This window comes from Hyperolius riggenbachi, chromosome 9, assembly GCF_040937935.1.
Source record: "Hyperolius riggenbachi isolate aHypRig1 chromosome 9, aHypRig1.pri, whole genome shotgun sequence".
Taxonomy (NCBI): Eukaryota; Metazoa; Chordata; class Amphibia; order Anura; family Hyperoliidae; genus Hyperolius; species Hyperolius riggenbachi.
The window spans coordinates 287,297,122-287,314,488 of NC_090654.1; the positions used below are offsets into that span (position 1 = coordinate 287,297,122).

Here is a 17,367-nt window from a genome sequence, read left to right on the forward strand (position 1 = left end):
CACCCTGAAAAGTTTTTGGAACTGAAGATAACTTACCGGAAATCCTCAGGCAGGGACTTCATGCCGACTCCGGCGTCGATGGCTGTCTGGGCTCTGAGCTCCTCCGCGGTCAGCAGGCAGTGCATGCGATAGAGGATGCTGGGCAGGCAGACCGCCTTCCTCCACAGGGATGCTGGGATGGGATGGATCGCACACAGCTCCGGTACCAGAATCTGTCGCAGGCACAAGAGATTGTGTCAGAGTAAAACTATCTACACAATTAAAGTCAACCTGTCATTTTTTAAAGTACAAGCAACACCCATGCTAACCTAGAAATAAAAACCACATATGTAAGTAGAAGTAATATTTAACTACTTATATGACAGATGTATTGTGCTATCCATGTAATGATTCCTGTGAATTTTATAAAGATAAAGCAAAAAATCCTATTCTAGGCAGTGGCCATCTTGCCAAGCTAATGCTGATATCATACTCCCCCCCCTCCCCCCACTCTTGCTCATTGTGTATTCATTAGTTGCCCTCCTCCCAGAGTCTTCAGACACTCCCACTGAGGTGTATACTAGGAACTACACTGTCACCTCACCCTTGCTTGTAAACAGAGGGTGTTTGAGATAAGCAGCTAGGCAGGGAAATAAATGGAAGAGGAGGAATAGATTATAGATAAAAAGAACACCCAGCATGCAACTATTTGGCACTGACTACTAAAGGGCCAGTGCTCCTAAAGTATGTTATAACTCCAAATCATACCAGCAGAAAAAGTTTTGCAAGCTTTGAATGCAGGATTAGCATCTTTATCACTTAATACACTCAGACCAGTTGCTGTTGAAATTTGATTTTTATGGTGACAATACAGCTTTAAGGAATATTTCTGGTAAAACTGCCAGGGGGAAAGGGTGTGCCTCAGTCTGAAATACTTACCTGAACTGACGTCATTGGGTCACAGGCGATTCCCCGCCCCCCTCCTGCTTTTACAGAGGCCTGTGTCCATCTTGGCAGCAACCAATTAGTCAGTAGCTGTTGAGCTGGGGGGCGGGCCGCAGCAATGCAGATGGGGATATGGGGGGAGGGGCAGTGAGCGGCCACAGGGGTATGAGTTTGTGCAAGGTGCATGCCTCTTTGTCCCATTTTTGATCAGGGAGGACCACCTTGGGTGCACTTTAAGGGGCTAGAACCACCCAGTACTGAGGCAGAACCAGCCAAGCAAGTATGTTTTCTGAACAGGATCAGCAATGGCGGCCTCCTTATTCTGCTCTCGTCAGCTTCCATGAAATGGGAGAGATCAAGGCAGTACCACATGACTCACACCCGGTACTTCCCATCTGGGGACATTGTCCTTCTACTGTACCTAGAGAAGGGTGGGGTGGAGGCGCCCAAAATATAGGTGTGTTAAAACGAGAGGTAATTGCTTTCCTTTCCAGAAGATACAGAAAGCAGTTCAACTGGAAAAATATTTATTCAAAAAGCTGACAACGCGTTTCGCGGGTCATTGCCCGCTTCCTCAGGGGTAGGCGCCTCTACTCTACACCTTATGCTGCTAAGGACCTGGAGCCTATACAGTGGTTGCAGGAACTGCAGCTCACCTTTGTTAGTACATAATTATATATACTTTCGTCCTCCTACACCTGACTATACCGCCTCACTGGGCTCCTGTCTCTACAAGAACCACCGAACCCCGTCTGCTGTACCTGCTTGTTCTGTAAACTTTCCCACTTGGCTTTCCTCTTCTCTGCGCTGCTCAGCGGAAGGGCCTTCCCCTTCTGATTCAGATGGCGGGGAGTCAGCAGGTTCAGCCTGGAATACAACAACAGAAGATCTACGTCAGAACAATGCAGACACGTTTAATAGATCTTAAAGAGACTCTGAAGCGAGAATAAATCTCGCTTCAGAGCTCAAAGTTAGCAGGGGCACGTGTGCCCCTGCTAAACCGCCGCTATCGCGCCGCTAAACGGGGGTCCCTTCACCCCCAAACCCCCCACTGCAACACTTGGTCACAGACTTGGTCGTTCCTGGAGGCAGGGCTAACGGCTGCAGCCCTGCCTCCAGTTGCGTCTATCAGCGGCGCATCGCCGCCTCTCCCCCGCCCCTCTCAGTGAAGGAAGACTGAGAGGGGCGGGGGAGAGGCGGAGATACGCACTGACAGACGCGCGTGGGGCAGGGCTGCGGCGGTTAGCCCTGCCCCAACCAGGAAGCGCTCCCCCGCTGCACCGAGGGGATTTGGGGGTGAAGGGACCCCCGTTAAGCCGCAGGATAGCAGTGTTTTAGCAGGGGCACACATGCCCCTGCTATCTATGAGGTCTGAAGCGAGATTTATTCTCGCTTCAGACTCTCTTTAAAGGGACTCCGAGCTCTAAATAAAAACGAAATTGATACTCACCTGGGGCTTTCTGCAGCCCACCGTAGGTCGGGAGGTCCCACGGCGTCCATCTGGTTCCTCTCCCAGGGCCTGGTCAGAAATGGCTGCCCGGCGGCTCCCGGCGACACTGGGACCAAGTGTTGGGCTCCTTCTTCCTGAAACGTCACGTCTGTCGTCACCACGCCGGCCGCCTTGCGTCATCACGGTGGCCGGTGTGACAGTACTGCGCATGTGCGGAAGGAGCCCGACACTCGGGCCCAGTGCAGCCGGGGAGCCATTTCTGGCCAGGCCCTGGGAGAGGAGCCAGATGGACGCCGTGGGACCTCCCAACCTACACTGGGCTGCAGAAAGCCCCAGGTGAGTACCAATTTCATTTTTATTTAGAGCTCAGAGTCCCTTTAAAGGCGCGTAGACAAGCCATAGTTTTTCAAATTGCAGGTCCGTCAGACCCTCCCGCTGGGCGGTCGTTTCACGTGAGCACAAGCTGTCGGCAGACTGATAAGACTGTTTTTGATTCATCCGCCGAGCGTGTGTATGCGCCCTTATGTCCAGAAACCAAAGTGTTTATTGACATTTCAGAGAGACTTTCTTTTCTTCTATAAAGCCAAGACAAACTCCAGTGAGGCTGTGCAGCCAAACACCGCTTATTTCCATAAGATCACTGCTCAGACTCCTCCCTTCTGATCACTCATGCTGTCCTGTCTAGCAGACATCAGAGAACTGACAGCATGAGTCATCAGAAGGGAGGGGCAAAGGGTGACTATGTAAGAGTGAGCAGTAGTCAGCCTATCCCGAGCTTTACTAGACTGCTGCTGGCATAGCGGCACCTGTCAATCAGTGGCTGGTACAATGGTGGCTGCTAATCAGCTTTATAATGCTAGGTACACACTATACAATTTTCTGTTAAATTTACCTGCTAGATAGATTTTTTCCAACAGAAAATCTAACAGAAAATTGTATGGTGTGTATCTAGCAGGTGGCCACACACCATACAATTTTTTAAATATCTGTTCAATTCAAGAATAGCAATTAATTTTTCTGACTGATTGCAACGTTTCAAAAACCTACCAATGTACCACACACTAGGTCTGAACGATTTTAGGAAGAAATTGAATTGAACGATTTCTATCCAAAATCGCGATTTTGATTCGATTCACGATTTTTTCAATTCGTGTTTTGTTCCCCCCTCCTTGTGCTCTACCCCGTTCCCACCATTTATCTTAATAAATTTGAGTGATGTGACATATTCATTGCACGGCCACGGAGACAGTGTAAGGAGGTGGGGTCGGTCTGTGATGTTGCTGGCAGGGGGCCGGCTGAACACTGTGGATTGACTGACCCTGTCCTGTAGTGTATGAGCGTGGCGGGGGCGGAGCCTAGTGGTGGCGGGGTGTCGCTGGCCTGGGTGAATTAACACATCTGTGTGTGGAGTGGACACAGGCAGGAGCTGCGCAGGGCATGTATAAGGGCGCCGGCAGAGCCTGCAGTGTGGTGTCATGTGCACATCGCTTATGAGGGCAGCTTATGAGGGGGGTGGACCCATTCAGCAGCACTTCACCGCTCCAACTCCAGGCACAGATACAGCCAATCACGCGTCTTCACGTGTATGACGCGGCGGCGGCAGGCGGAGCCACACGGACCAGCACAGCGGGTGCAGAGTGCCTGGAAACCGCAGGTACTGACGATCCCTAGATCGTCTTTGCAGCAATCGCGGTTTCGGTTTAAAACCGCTGAACCGTTCAGCCCTACCACACACACATGTAAAATTTTTCCTCAATTATGATAAAAATGATTGGAAACGCAAAGAAAATTGCTTGGATTTATATATCAATTCATTTACAATCTACCACACACCATTCAATTTTCATAAAAAATGGATCAGAAAAATCCACCATTCCCGATCAACTTTCGGGAAATCCGATCGCATTTCTTGCTCAAATGAAAAAAAAAAAAGCTTTTGATTTTTCAGGAAATCCAATCTTTATCGAATTGCTGTAAAATTGGATCATTTTATTGTATCGTGTGTGAGATAAGACTAATTCGTGCAGATTTGTCTGACCAGCGCGGCGTCTGCTTCACCGATTGCTTTTCGCCCTAGCCCAGTTACACATTAAATCCGCAGAACATCACGCGTCCCGGTACCTGGATGACGTGTGGTCGACGTCCAGGAGAGGCTGGTTGAGGTTCGTCAGGTCGAGGTTGTACTTTGTTTTGTAATATTCCGCGAAGGTTTCATATTCTGGGGAAGGGAATTTGCTAAGTGGAGTAAGATCAGTGTACACGTCAGCGACATAGAACCGGTGAGGCTGATCGAAATTGCGATATCTGGAAAGAGACAAGTACAACAGAATGTAAAAAACAGAACACCGAGAGTCAATAAGTGTGACAGAATGTTACTGAACAGCCGTGACCTCTCCTAAAACAGCCGTCTCTCAGCAGAAACAGGGCTAATGGGTGCTACAGCGTCCCTGTTCAGACATAGGCATGATCAGTGAGATGCAAATATTTCAGAGTTTATGCAGATTTATGTAAATTTCCATGCAAATATATACAGCTTAAAAATGGACCAATCAAGTCCCACCCGGGTTTAAACTGATTGGTCCATCTTTACGCTGCATATATTTGCATAATAATTTCCACAAATCTGCATGAACTCATTGAGCATATATTCAGACAGTGCTTCCAAGACATTAAATTGAACTTGTATGAAATATGGCAAAGTTGCAAAAAAAAAATTAGTGCGCAACGCAGCTGAACCATTCCCTCTACTGCACCAATTCTGAAAAACAGAACTCTAATGGCTCGTTTGTATCTGGGATTCTCCCTTAAAGCGGATCCGAGATGAAAAACTAACTATAACAAGTAACTTGTATATCTTATCTAAAGTTTAGATAGTTTACACAGCAAATCTAACAGCTAACAGCTTCAACAGTATCTGATTATTTCTTCATGTGATACAATGAGGGCAGCCATGTTTTGTTTGTGATTATTAGACACAGGCAAGCTGATCTGTATCTCCAGCCCTCAGCCTGTGAAAACTTCACTCCCCTCTCCTCCTCCCTCTGCCTGTGAAATATCTGGCTAGAAACACCTCCTTCTCCTGCCCAGACTGAGCTTCTATAAGCCCTTGCTACATGGGTCTCAGAGTGCCAAGGCGCTGGAGAAGCTGTGGGCGAGGCTTGTTTAGTTTATAGGGAATTAGAGCATTAAAACAAAAACTGAAAAAGTATTTAGCTTGAGGAATGCCCTATAAACTATATGAAAGGTACAAATTGTGCATTGTGTAAAAATGTATCTCGGATCCACTTGGCAACACCCCATCCATCCCATCAGTTCAGACTACACCAGTGACGTCAAACCGGTCCTTTGAGGGCCGAGGTCCTCACACATTTTTGATACAGCTCAAATGAACTGATGGGTCTGAATCAGGAAAGGTGGGGTCCATCAGGTAGATTACATCCATCACTTTCTCAGTCCATCCTAAACGCCGGCATGGATCTGGCCCTCCAGGCCTGGAGTTTGACACTTGTGCTCTACACTAAAGAACCTGTAGTCAGCTGGGGTGGGAGTGTGGCTGTGTGGGTTTGGCCACACTCTCAACCCACCTGAGTGGCTGTAAGTCAGTCACTGTTCCATTGAAGAAGTGGAGTTATGGTTGTGAGACAAGGTAAGGTGTAACAGAGGCAGTATGGCCAGGGTTACTCGAGTTAAGCCTTGTACACACGCTAGATTAAACTCAACCAAGATGGTTGTTATTGTGTACAGCAGCCTCCAACCCCTCTCAGCACATCGGTTATCTGCCCAGTGGATAGACCTGGCTGAGAGCATTGTTCTCTGCCCTTGCCCCGCCCGCTCTGACGCTCCTCATGCACTGCTCTGCCAGCCCTTCTCCCCCCAAATAGCAGAATAACTCGCCGCTAGCCTAGATCCCAGCCGGGCAACATGCCTCGTTTCTGTGTGTGAGGGGAATCTAGAACCGGCAAGACCATCATCACATGACCCACCCACCATTCCTATGAATGAAGCAGAGGATTCTGGGTAACTGCAGATCCCGATGCACTCACCTTGGAATGATAACTGCATCTTGGTAGTCTTCTAGCTTGAAAATAAAAGGGTTTTCTGATGTATACTGTGTACTAGGAATGCCAGTACGTGCTTCCGATTTCTCTATATCTTCCACAAACTTAAAGTCTATGTCCAAAGTGCCAAAGTCATTAACTGCAGAGAAAAGCATTACACAACGTCAGATTTACCCAGAAATCTCATCTACAGACGTCACCCAGTCAAACTACCAACAGTCCGGGCCCCACACTGTACTATGAATTGGATTAGGGCCCGTTTTCACCTGAGCGGGGATCGCGCGATTCCCGCTCATGGCAAACCGCTAGCGGTTTTACAAAAACCGCTACACATAGTAGCAAGTGGCAGTGTTCTGTATAACAGCCTTATTTTCTTCATCTATGGTTCCCTTTAAGAAGTGGCTGAATAGTGAACTGGTTAAGGGCCCTGCCTTTGACATGGGGAGCAGGGTTTGAATAAAATAAATAAAAAAAAAGATAAGAGGTGGCTTACCTCTCAGACGGCAATCAATTTTAGAAATAATAATTTATTTTGCACAGGCAATGCACTTTGTGGATGCATGCCCAATTCATCACGCCAGTAAAAGTGCCGCAAAATGTCAGCCTTTGAGCTAGGAGCGCCCTAATGAAGTACTTAACCGACCGCTCCCACGCCAATCGGCGTGAACGGGGCGGCAGCCCCAGGACCCCTCAACGCCAATTGGAGTGAAGTCCTGGGGGCAGAAATTGGAGGGGAGTGCAGCGCTGCACTGGGGACAGCCGTGTGACACGGCTGTCCCCTGGAAAGGCTGAAGAGCGACCGGCTGTCATAGGCTGCAGCAAAGCCTTAAAGCTGCAGTGGCCTAAATTGTAAAAAATAGCCTGGTCACTAGGGGGTGTAAGCCTGTGGTCCTCAAGCGGTTAATAGATTATTTAGTCAATGTTTGCCCATTGTAAAATCTGTCCCCTCCCTGATTGACATTCTGACATTTATCACTGGTGGTGAAATCTTTACAACTGGCAGGTGCAGCTCTGTGGAATATATGGGCTCCCAGAATGCTTTAGGAGTGTTCCACATAGCCAAACAGCCTAGGCTGTGACATCACGGGGAGGGCGGGGCTACTTACAAATATACAGCAATATATAGATACAGGAATTGTTTCTGATGTTGAAACCAGGATGTTTAATGTAAAAGTGGGTATCCTGAATAATTTACTGCATTCTGCTATATGTCACTACAGGGCCTCTTTACTGCATTCTACTATATGTCACTACAGGGCCTCTTTACTGCATTCTGCTATATGTCACTACAGGGCCTCTTTACTGCATTCTGCTATATGTCACTACAGGACCTCTTTACTGCATTCTGCTATATGTCACTACAGGGCCTCTTTACTGCATTCTGCTATATGTCACTACAGGACCTCTTTACTGCATTCTACTATATGTCACTACAGGGCCTCTTTACTGCATTCTGCTATATGTCACTACAGGGCCTCTTTACTGCATTATGCTATATGTCACTACAGGGCCTCTTTACAGCATTCTGCTATATATCACTACAGGGCCTCTTTACTGCATTCTGTTATATGTCACTACAGGGCCTCTTTACTGCATTCTGCTATATGTCACTACAGGACCTCTTTACTGCATTGTGCTATATGTCACTAGAGTGCCTCTTTACTGCATTCTGCTATATGTCACTACAGGGCCTCTTTACTGCATTCTGCTATATATCACTACAGGGCCTCTTTACTGCATTCTACTATATGTCACTACAGGGCCTCTTTACTGCATTCTGCTATATGTCACTACAGGGCCTCTTTACTGCCTTCTGCTATATGTTACTACAGGGCCTCTTTACTGCCTTCTGCTATATGTCACTACAGGGCCTCTTTACTGCATTCTGCTATATGTCACTACAGGGCCTCTTTACTGCCTTCTGCTATATGTCACTAAAGGGCCTCTTTACTGCCTTCTGCTATATGTCACTACAGGGCCTCTTTACTGCATTCTGCTATATGTCACTACAGGGCCTATTTACTGCATTCTGCTATATGTCACTACAGGGCCTCTTTACTGCATTCTGCTATAAGTCACTACAGGGCCTCTTTACTGCATTCTGCTATATGTCACTACATGGCCTCCTTACTGCATTCTGCTATATGTCACTACAGGGCCTCTTTACTGCATTCTGTTATATGTCACTACAGGGCCTCTTTACTGCATTCTGCTATATGTCACTACAGGGCCTCTTTACTGCCTTCTGCTATATGTCACTACAGGGCCTCTTTAATTAATAAAGAGGTAATGACAGGGGAATGCACTCACCGACATTGAGAGGTAGAACGCAGTAGGCGGCGTCGGCCGCTGTAGGTTTGAACTCTAGTGCAGGTTTCTCCAGGCGCAGGATGTGTGAGAAGATGTATTGGTGGAGACGGGTGATGAGCTCCAGCTGCTGCAGGGTCAGAGCGAAGCCCGATTTCTTCAGCTCGATGGATATGGTCACCTCCCCCGAGCGCGTGTACACCGGGAAGTGCGGGATCTGCAACACACACCAAGATCGTTATGCCGGTAAATAGCATGGCCTCCATTCACTAAGCATTACCGCATTCGGTAGTGAAGAAAACAGCTGATTTTACCAAACCCATTACCGCACTGAAGAGTACAATTACCGACTTGTAAGTTCAACACCTCAAGAAATGTCAAGTTGCAATTCACAAAGATCACAGCATTCGGTAAATCAAGTATAAGTGTTTCAGCTCTGACCAGCCCATAACTCACACAGAGGTAGCAAACCGCCAATAGGGAGAGCCTGACAGCCCTGCTTCTCACTCCATTTGGTCCGATACTCTGGAGGGCGGGACTTCAGTCCAGCAGAGCAGGAGGAGACATTTACAAATGTGAGCGATTTTAAAAAACGCTAATCAATCGCAAAACGCTCAGAAAAGTGCTTCTAGTGTGACTGGGACCTCAGTTTCCTGCCTGACCTGCTCCACAGCTGGTGAGTACTGAACAAGGCTTAGTGAATTGAAGCATACTTTTTTGGTATATTTCCGAACGTCTACCGCATGCGGGAAATCTTAGAGAATTTGAAAAAAAAAATTTAAAATACCGAATGTGGAATTTTACTGACCTAAATTATTTCACCGAACTGCCCTTAGTGAATGGAGGGTGGCATTCTGAATTTTTTAAAAAAGTGAATAAAAAGGTGTGACTTCTCTTCCATATCCCCCGCAGTGAAGCGGGAAACATGCGACCTTACCTGAGGTATGGGTTTGGCAGTCAGGATACCGAAACACCGGGTCGTGTCCTCAGGGGGGTACAGCTTCCTCCTCCTGAAGTTCAGCTCGTCCGGCAAGGGCGTGGTCAGTACCATTCCGATCACATACAGGTAACACGGCTGGCCCGGCTTCGGATAGCTGTTCCGCAGACACTCCGGGATCTACAAAGGAGGAGAAACCAATCAGTATGGAGACCCAGAAAGTCTGAATAATATCCAAAGACAAATATACAACAAACCCAACGTATTTAGATGCAGGGCTGTGGAGTCGGATGATTGTTGTACTGACTCCATAGCCCTGTTTAGATGTTGCCATTTCTAAGCTGCTCTGGATCTCACTCAAACATGGGCAGCCAGCACACTGCATTATTTATTTTCCGTGTATCTATATTGTGTTGGTGGAGCGGTAGCTCTGTACATTGCATTATTTTACCTCTGACGAAGCCCCGCTTGGGGGCGAAACCTGTTGGTGTGCTTTTGGGTGTCTGATCTTTAGTTAGTACCCTTCCACTTATTATTTGCAGTAAGGTTCTTACCGCTTATGCCATTATCAGTGTAGACTTATCTAACGTCACTCACAGCTTTAGGGTAGCACTGTCTCCTCTTTGTGGAGCCCGGCCGGCCAGGAACATTAGTTTCCTCCTCGTCATGTAGGTCCAACTCCTCTTCATATTTAACGGTTTCCTTGCCAACGGGCATCAAATGGTCATCCAGCTCACCTGATGATAAAAGTAGGTAAAATGCTTTATCAATGGCTACAGGTAAAAAAAAAAAGACAAAGAGCCCGTAATCTAGATTTTGGGCTCAACCCACTAGCAGCCTTTTCTAAGTGCTAGTGATTTGTAACGCTCTTGCCAATGCAATGCTATGGGGGATTTTTATAAAGTCACATCACTCAAGTGGGACCACACCCATAGCATTACATTAGGAAGAGCCTTTCATATCACAAGTGCTTAGAAAAGCGCTGCTAGTGGGTTTCAGGCCTTAAAGTGGGGGTGTCATGATAAAATTCAAATTTCAATAGCAACTGGTCTGAGTGTATTAAGTGATAAAGATGCTAAAGTTTTGAATGCAGGATTTTCTGCTGTTATGGTTTGGAGTTATCACATACCATAGGAGCAACGGCCCTTTAATTGCCATTGCCATCGGCTGACAAAACAATTGCATGCTGGGGGATCTTTTTATCTATAATATATCCCTCCTCTTCCCATTATTTCCCCCTCCTTCTAATGACATAAGACACTGCACTTCCTAATATAGACCTCAGTGGGAGTGTCCGAACACTGTGGGAGGAGGGCGGGGAATGAATACACAATTAGCAAGAGGAGAAAAAAAAAGTGAGGGAGGAAACGAGGTCAGGATTAGCTTCATTCAAAGGTAACCAATATGGAAACTGTCTAGAATAGGACTCTCTGCTTTACCTTTATAAAATGCACAGGAATCATAATGTGGACAGTACAATACATCTGTTGTGGAAGTAGAAGTAGTATTTATCTATTTATATAATGTGTTTTTATTTCTAGGTTAGCATGAGTGTCACTTGTTCTTTAAAGAAACTGTATTTGAAGTTGAAATGTCGGCCTCTGTCAAAATCTCACAAACATACACAAAATAAAGAGTGAATTACCTATTTCATGCAGCTTCTTGCAGCATATCAGGGCCACGGCTCGCTCAGCAAGTCTTGCACAGCTCATAGAAGGACCCTGGAGGAACAACGAGCCCAATGACAGACTGCTCAAGAGAAACATGAACTACCTCTACAGACTGCATACAGCACTACACCGAGACTCTGTGCTGTCTGATGAAAGAGACTCTTCCCAGTCACTGCCCTAATTCAGCTTCCCATTTATTTCAATACATAGAACGGTAAAATTGGCACATGGGATGCACAAAGTTCTGCGCATTACACACCTATCCGTCCTGCAATAAACGGATTGAAAGACTTGAGCAAATCGCCTGACCTGACTTATGGGGGAGCGTGGACTGTACAGCCCCCAAACCCAGTCTGTGAGGCTTGGTGGGAAACGGTCATCAACCAATCAGAAATTATTCTGCAGGGCATTATAAAAGGGGGTGTGGCCCTATATCTAATTAAAATGCTTAACTACAGGGGGGCGGCCCTTGCAATCGCAGGAAGGCCAAGAGCTGTAAGGGCTCTCCCAATTGCTAATGGATCTCTTTTTCCAATAAAGGGGTCCATACTTTAGATCGGTTGTTTTACCAGGATAAGGGTGTAAATATTTGGGGGGGGGGGGGGGCTACGATTTGTACCTCAGTAGGGAAGTGGTTCATTAAAGAGGCACTACAGCGAAAAACTGTAAAATTTAAAATATGTGCAAACATATACAAATAAGAAGTACATTTTTTCCAGTGTAAAATGAGCCATAAATTACTTTTCTCCTATGTTGCTGTCACTTACAGTAGGTAGTAGAAATCTGACAGAAGCGACAGGTTTTGGACTAGTCCATCTCTTTATAGGGGATTCTCAAGGATATATTTATTTGCAAAAGCACTTAGTGAATGGCAGTTGCTCTGTCCAACTGCCAAAAAACTGTGTAGGGAGCAGGGAAGCCGGCCAGCATCATTGTTTAAAGAGACTCCGTAACAAAAATTGCATCCTGTTTTTTATCATCCTACAAGTTCCAAAAGCTATTCTAATGTGTTCTGGCTTACTGCAGCACTTTCTACTATGACAGTCTCTGTAATAAATCAATGTATCTTTCCCCTGTCAGACTTGTCGGCCTGTGTCTGGAAGGCTGCCAAGTTCTTCAGTGTTGTGGTTCTGCTATGAACTCCCCCTTCCAGGCCCCTCTATGCACACTGCCTGTGTGTTATTTAGGATTAGAGCAGCTTCTCTCTTTATCTTTTACAAGCTGGATAAATCGTCCTCTGAGCTGGCTGGGCTTGCCTTTCACATACTGAAGAATTACAGACAAGGGCAAAGCTGTTTGCAGGAAGAAAAGAGCAGCCTGAAACTTCAGTGCATGAGAGATGCAGGGGGAAAGAAACACACAAATGATCTCTTGAGATTCAAAAGGAAGGCTGTATACAGCCTGCTTGTGTATGGATGTATTTTCTATGTGTGGACATACTGTACATCAACCTACTTCCTGTTTTGGTGGCCATTTTGTTTGTTTATAAACAAACTTTTAAAAACTGTTTTTAACCACTTTTAATGCGGCGAGGAGTGGCGAAATTGTGTCAGAGGGTAATAGGAGATGTCCCCTAACGCACTGGTATGTTTACTTTTGTGCGATTTTAACAATACAGATTCTCTTTAAATCCTTTTTCAGGAATATCTTTATAAAGAATAAAAGCCTTGCTGAGAATCCCCTATGAAGAGATGGACTAGTCCAAAACCTGTCACTTCTGTCAGATTTCTACTACCTACTGTAAGTGACAGCAACATCGGAGAAAAGTAATTTATGGATCATTTTACTCTGGAAAAAAATGTACTTCTTATTTGTACATGTTTGCACATATTTTAAATTTTACAGTTTTTAGCTGTAGTGCCCCTTTAATGAACCACTTCCCTACTGAGTTAGTTTTCACAGTTCAGTGCAGCTCTGATTACTTTGGCAGAACTGTAACTTTATCACTAATTATCACAACTAAATGAGCTATAATTTGTTATATTCAGGACAAATTAGGCTTTTTGTGGCTGATATTTGTTTTAAGTAAGTACTTCATTTTCGAAGCATTTTAAAAGGAAAATAAGAAAAAAAAATACACAATTAATACACTATCATACATTATAACAGAGGAAAGGATCCGCACCAAGGTCTTCACATACGTACTTTATTCAGGACATATCCCAATACAACTGGAACTGGGGTATGTCCTGAATAAAGTATGTATGTGAAGACCTTGGCGCGGATCCTTTCCTCTGTTTGTTTGACTGGGCCAGGCTGCCTTGATCCAGCACGGTCTTTTCACCACACAGTTGAGCGGGTATTTCTACTAACTATTCATACATTATAGCTTTGATGTAAACAGTTCTATTGTACATTTAACCCACACATTTTATTTGTCTCTCTCATAATTATGTAAACAGTTCATTTGTTTTTATCATGTATTAGGAACACATTCTATACCCTACTCGTTGCATCTGTCTTCTCCTGCAATGTTTATTTTACATTTGTTTACTACTTAGGGCTGGTTCAGACGGACGCTTGCGGAGCGTTTACCGCCAGCGTTTGGGGCTTGGCGTTGAACGCTCCCATTCAAGTGAATGGGAGCGTTTGTACCAAGCTTTCACGCGCATTTGCACGAATGCTGCGTTTGGGTCCCGATTTTCCCTGGCGTTCAAGGAGCCCCTGGAAGCTACATGTAGCTTCCAGGGGCGGTTAACCATGACGGGTAATCTCCCCCTAGGGGAAGAAAAACCGCGACCGCATCCGAACGCAACGCGAACGCTGCTGAAAGCCTGAACGCATTGCCGCCAACGAACGCGACGCCTCCAAACATCCGTCTGAACCAGCCCTTTGCCCTGCCATTGAATTCCCTGGAGGGAGGAAAGGGGTTTGCTGTCATTTCTTTTCAACTTTGTAGCCTTTTATCAGCTCAAAGATAAATAAAAAATGTTATCTAAGATTTTGTAGAGAGGAGAGTGCAGTGACTTATTTCGTCCTCTGGCAGGAAGTGGTTGTAAAATAAAGATGGCCGCCTCCATGTTATTCTTAGTTCAGGTTTTGTTTCTTGTTTCTCAGACACTTTCTGCGCCCGTAACGTTACAAATCTATATCAAGGCCGAACTAATCGTTTTACCCAAGTGACGTAAGAAGGATCTGAGATCTGGGCAGGTCGACCTGTAAGGGAAACATTACAACAAAGCAGGATTGGTGTTTGATAACATATTCTTACCAGGTACTTACAACAATGGGGGCTCTCAGAGGGGAATTTATCGGCAGGTAGAGGGTGGACCGATACAGGCCGTCTAATGTTTCCCGAGTTTTACACTTCGGAGCGAGGTGAGTGAACGGGTCGCTGGGCAACCGGGCACAGTACCTGAAACAAACCAATCAGCATCAAGCTTCCGCTCAGGTTCAAGACATTATTACAGTCCTAAAAAGATGGATATAACTTTTCTTATTCCTGCACATTGGTCTCTACTTCTATAAAGCTCATCTAAATGCAAAACTGAAGTGAAAGCAAATCTGAAGTGAAAAATAAAATTTAGTTTTCATACATACCTATGCAGAGAAAAAGCTCTGGATACCATAGAGAGCCCTCCTCGTCCCTCCTGGGCCTTACCCGGTGAAAGCCATTCCTTGTTCTAGGTCAATGGCACTCTTTGTGCAGCCTTCAAGTTCACAACTACTCACGTCACCAGCTTTGTCAGAGGCTTTTTGGATTTAGTTTCCGATGAAGCAAATGACCATGAAACGGGTCCTTTCTAAAACCCACCCCCAATGCTGACATCTACATCTGTAATCAATAAAACTCTGAAATGCAAAGGACCTACATGCCCAGCTACTCTTCTTTAAAGGACTCACGAGGCCAGAACAAAAAAGCAATTTTAATTACCTGGAGCTTCTTCCAGCCCCTAGAAGTCCCTTGCCGCAATTCTAGTCTTCTCTGGGGTCCTGCGGGCAGCCTGTAAGGATCGCTGACCCCTAATGGGTCGGTGATTTCTGCACATGCGAGCCGCTGTACGCACTCACGCCTCCGGGGACGTACTGCACCGACGTTCCTGTGCCGTACCGACCCAAGGGGGGGAGGAGGGGGAGGAGGATTAAACAGCGATCCTTACAGGCTGCCAGCAGGACCCCGGAAAGGACCGGCGCTGCGGCGAGGGACCCAAATGACTTCTAGGGGCTGGAAGAAGCCCCAGGTAAGTAAAGCTGCATTTTTGTTCTGGCCTCGTGAGTCCTTTAAAATATTGCATGTTCATCACTGTGAGCACAAATCCTGGCATCAGCCTGAAGAAAGTACCCTGCTGCAGCATCTAGTGCCAGTTCCATCCTCTACTGTTTGGTGCAAATAAAATGTAGAGGCAATCGCAAAAATACTGTATTTTCTGGACTATAAGACTCACTTTCTCTCCCCCAAAAGTGGGGAAACATGTCCCTGCGTCTTATAGTCTAAATGCAGGGAGTTCCTGACGTGTGAACGCTGCCAATACCAACCTCCAACCCACCGCAATGTCGGGGACTCGCTTTTCCTTTGCCCATGGAGAGGAGGATACAGGGGGACTAACAGGGGAGACAAGGTGCCAAAGAGGACACAGGGAGACACAAGAGGTACAAGGAGGCATGAGGTACAAAGGGGGCATAATCCACAAGTTGCCCCTTCAACAGGGATGCACCAGGTTTACTATATAGTTTTTTCCCCTGGTTTTGTCCTCCAAGCATAGGTGCGTCTTATGGTCAGGAGCGTCTTATAGTCCGAAAAATATGATAACAAAAAAAATATCATTACCAAAAGCTGCTGTAACAGGTAAAACAGGTTAGAGAGTTTTTACTATGAACTACACATGCACTAAATGTAAGTTGTTCCCTTAACCTCTTCCAGCAAAATGGATATTTTAAAGGGAATCTGAAGTGAAAATAAATGTAGGATATAATGATTTGTATGTGTAGTACAGCTAAGTGATAAAACATTAGCACAGATATGAGTCTCATATTGTTTCCAGTACAGGAAGAGTTAAGAAACTTCAATTGTTATCAATGCAAAAGAGCTTCTGTGAGCTCTGCGACTTTTTAAAGCAGAGGACAGCACTGTCTTTTGAAGCACTTATCTCAACTGTCTCTCATTGCTTCATCTTTGTTTATGGTTTTTCTGCATAGAAAAGTTCAAAGGGTCACTAGCCTGCTCTGTGAAATCGTTTAAAATGCTGAGAGTATTACGGAAACTGCAATTATTAGAGAATGATGCAATGTTATAAAAAAAAAAAAAAAGCTGTATACCTGAAAATAAAAATATGACACTATTTACTTTGCTACTAACGTTCTATTCATTATCTGTATTACACAACCAATTCATTATATCATGAGGGTTTTTTTTTCAGTGTCTCTTTAAAACGTCCATGTTGTAAAACGATCTGTTTTGCAGGGAAGAGGATTGGAGTGCACCCAGGGGTGCCGTGTGCAGGCGGCCACTCCCCGACACCTATGGGCAGTCAGGAAGTGGTTAAAGCAGACATGTGTGAGGATTACAATGCAATATTTTTGTTAGCCACCTTGGGAGGGGCACGTCTCTGGATCCTCCAGGGTCCCGTCCTCCATAGCCAAGCCGATCCAGCGGTGAGACCTCAGAAACAGGGCGCCTGCACAGAGGCACGCACCTGCTCAGGCCCCAGCTGTAAAAGCCAACCCCAATCTGGTCCATACCAATCAACAGCCCCGATCCGGCCCGGCTTTCTCTGAAGCAAGCCGAGCAGGCCCGTGCAAGCACGCATGTACAAGCCATCGACAAGCACAGACAATCTTTTTTGGGTGTCCCAGTGCTGGATCCATGGCTGGGGGGTTGGGGAAGCCTTATTATGCCACTTTAACCTCCCTGGCGGTATGATTATTTCCAGATTTTAGGGTCTTTTCAACAAGTTTTAGACCCTAAAATCAGGAAAAAAAAATCATGCAGCCAGAATGCCAGCAGCAGCCCCAGCACTCACTCACCTCCCTGGGTTCCAGCACTGCAGTTTTCCCTCCATCCTCCAGGTGGCGCTGTAACTC

The 17,367-nt window shown here is 45.9% G+C and overlaps 1 protein-coding gene across 3 annotated transcripts in view; it reads right to left on the reverse strand.

Moving 5' to 3' along the window:
• The window catches only part of DICER1 (dicer 1, ribonuclease III), a 95,173-nt gene that overhangs the window by 22,845 nt on the left and 54,961 nt on the right, over nucleotides 1-17,367 (reverse strand). For 2 of the 3 annotated variants that reach the window (XM_068254733.1, XM_068254732.1), the window contains exons 14-22: nucleotides 14,569-14,701; nucleotides 11,322-11,397; nucleotides 10,274-10,413; nucleotides 9,677-9,856; nucleotides 8,743-8,956; nucleotides 6,418-6,571; nucleotides 4,496-4,678; nucleotides 1,686-1,791; nucleotides 37-212 (exon numbers count right to left, since the gene is read on the reverse strand). In XM_068254733.1, the coding sequence (XP_068110834.1) occupies nucleotides 37-212; nucleotides 1,686-1,791; nucleotides 4,496-4,678; nucleotides 6,418-6,571; nucleotides 8,743-8,956; nucleotides 9,677-9,856; nucleotides 10,274-10,413; nucleotides 11,322-11,397; nucleotides 14,569-14,701 (1,362 nt within the window). Of the gene's footprint in view, nucleotides 1-36; nucleotides 213-1,685; nucleotides 1,792-4,495; nucleotides 4,679-6,417; nucleotides 6,572-8,742; nucleotides 8,957-9,676; nucleotides 9,857-10,273; nucleotides 10,414-11,321; nucleotides 11,398-14,557; nucleotides 14,702-17,367 lie in introns of those variants that run through there. The other variant, XR_011024179.1, reaches the window with a different exon arrangement.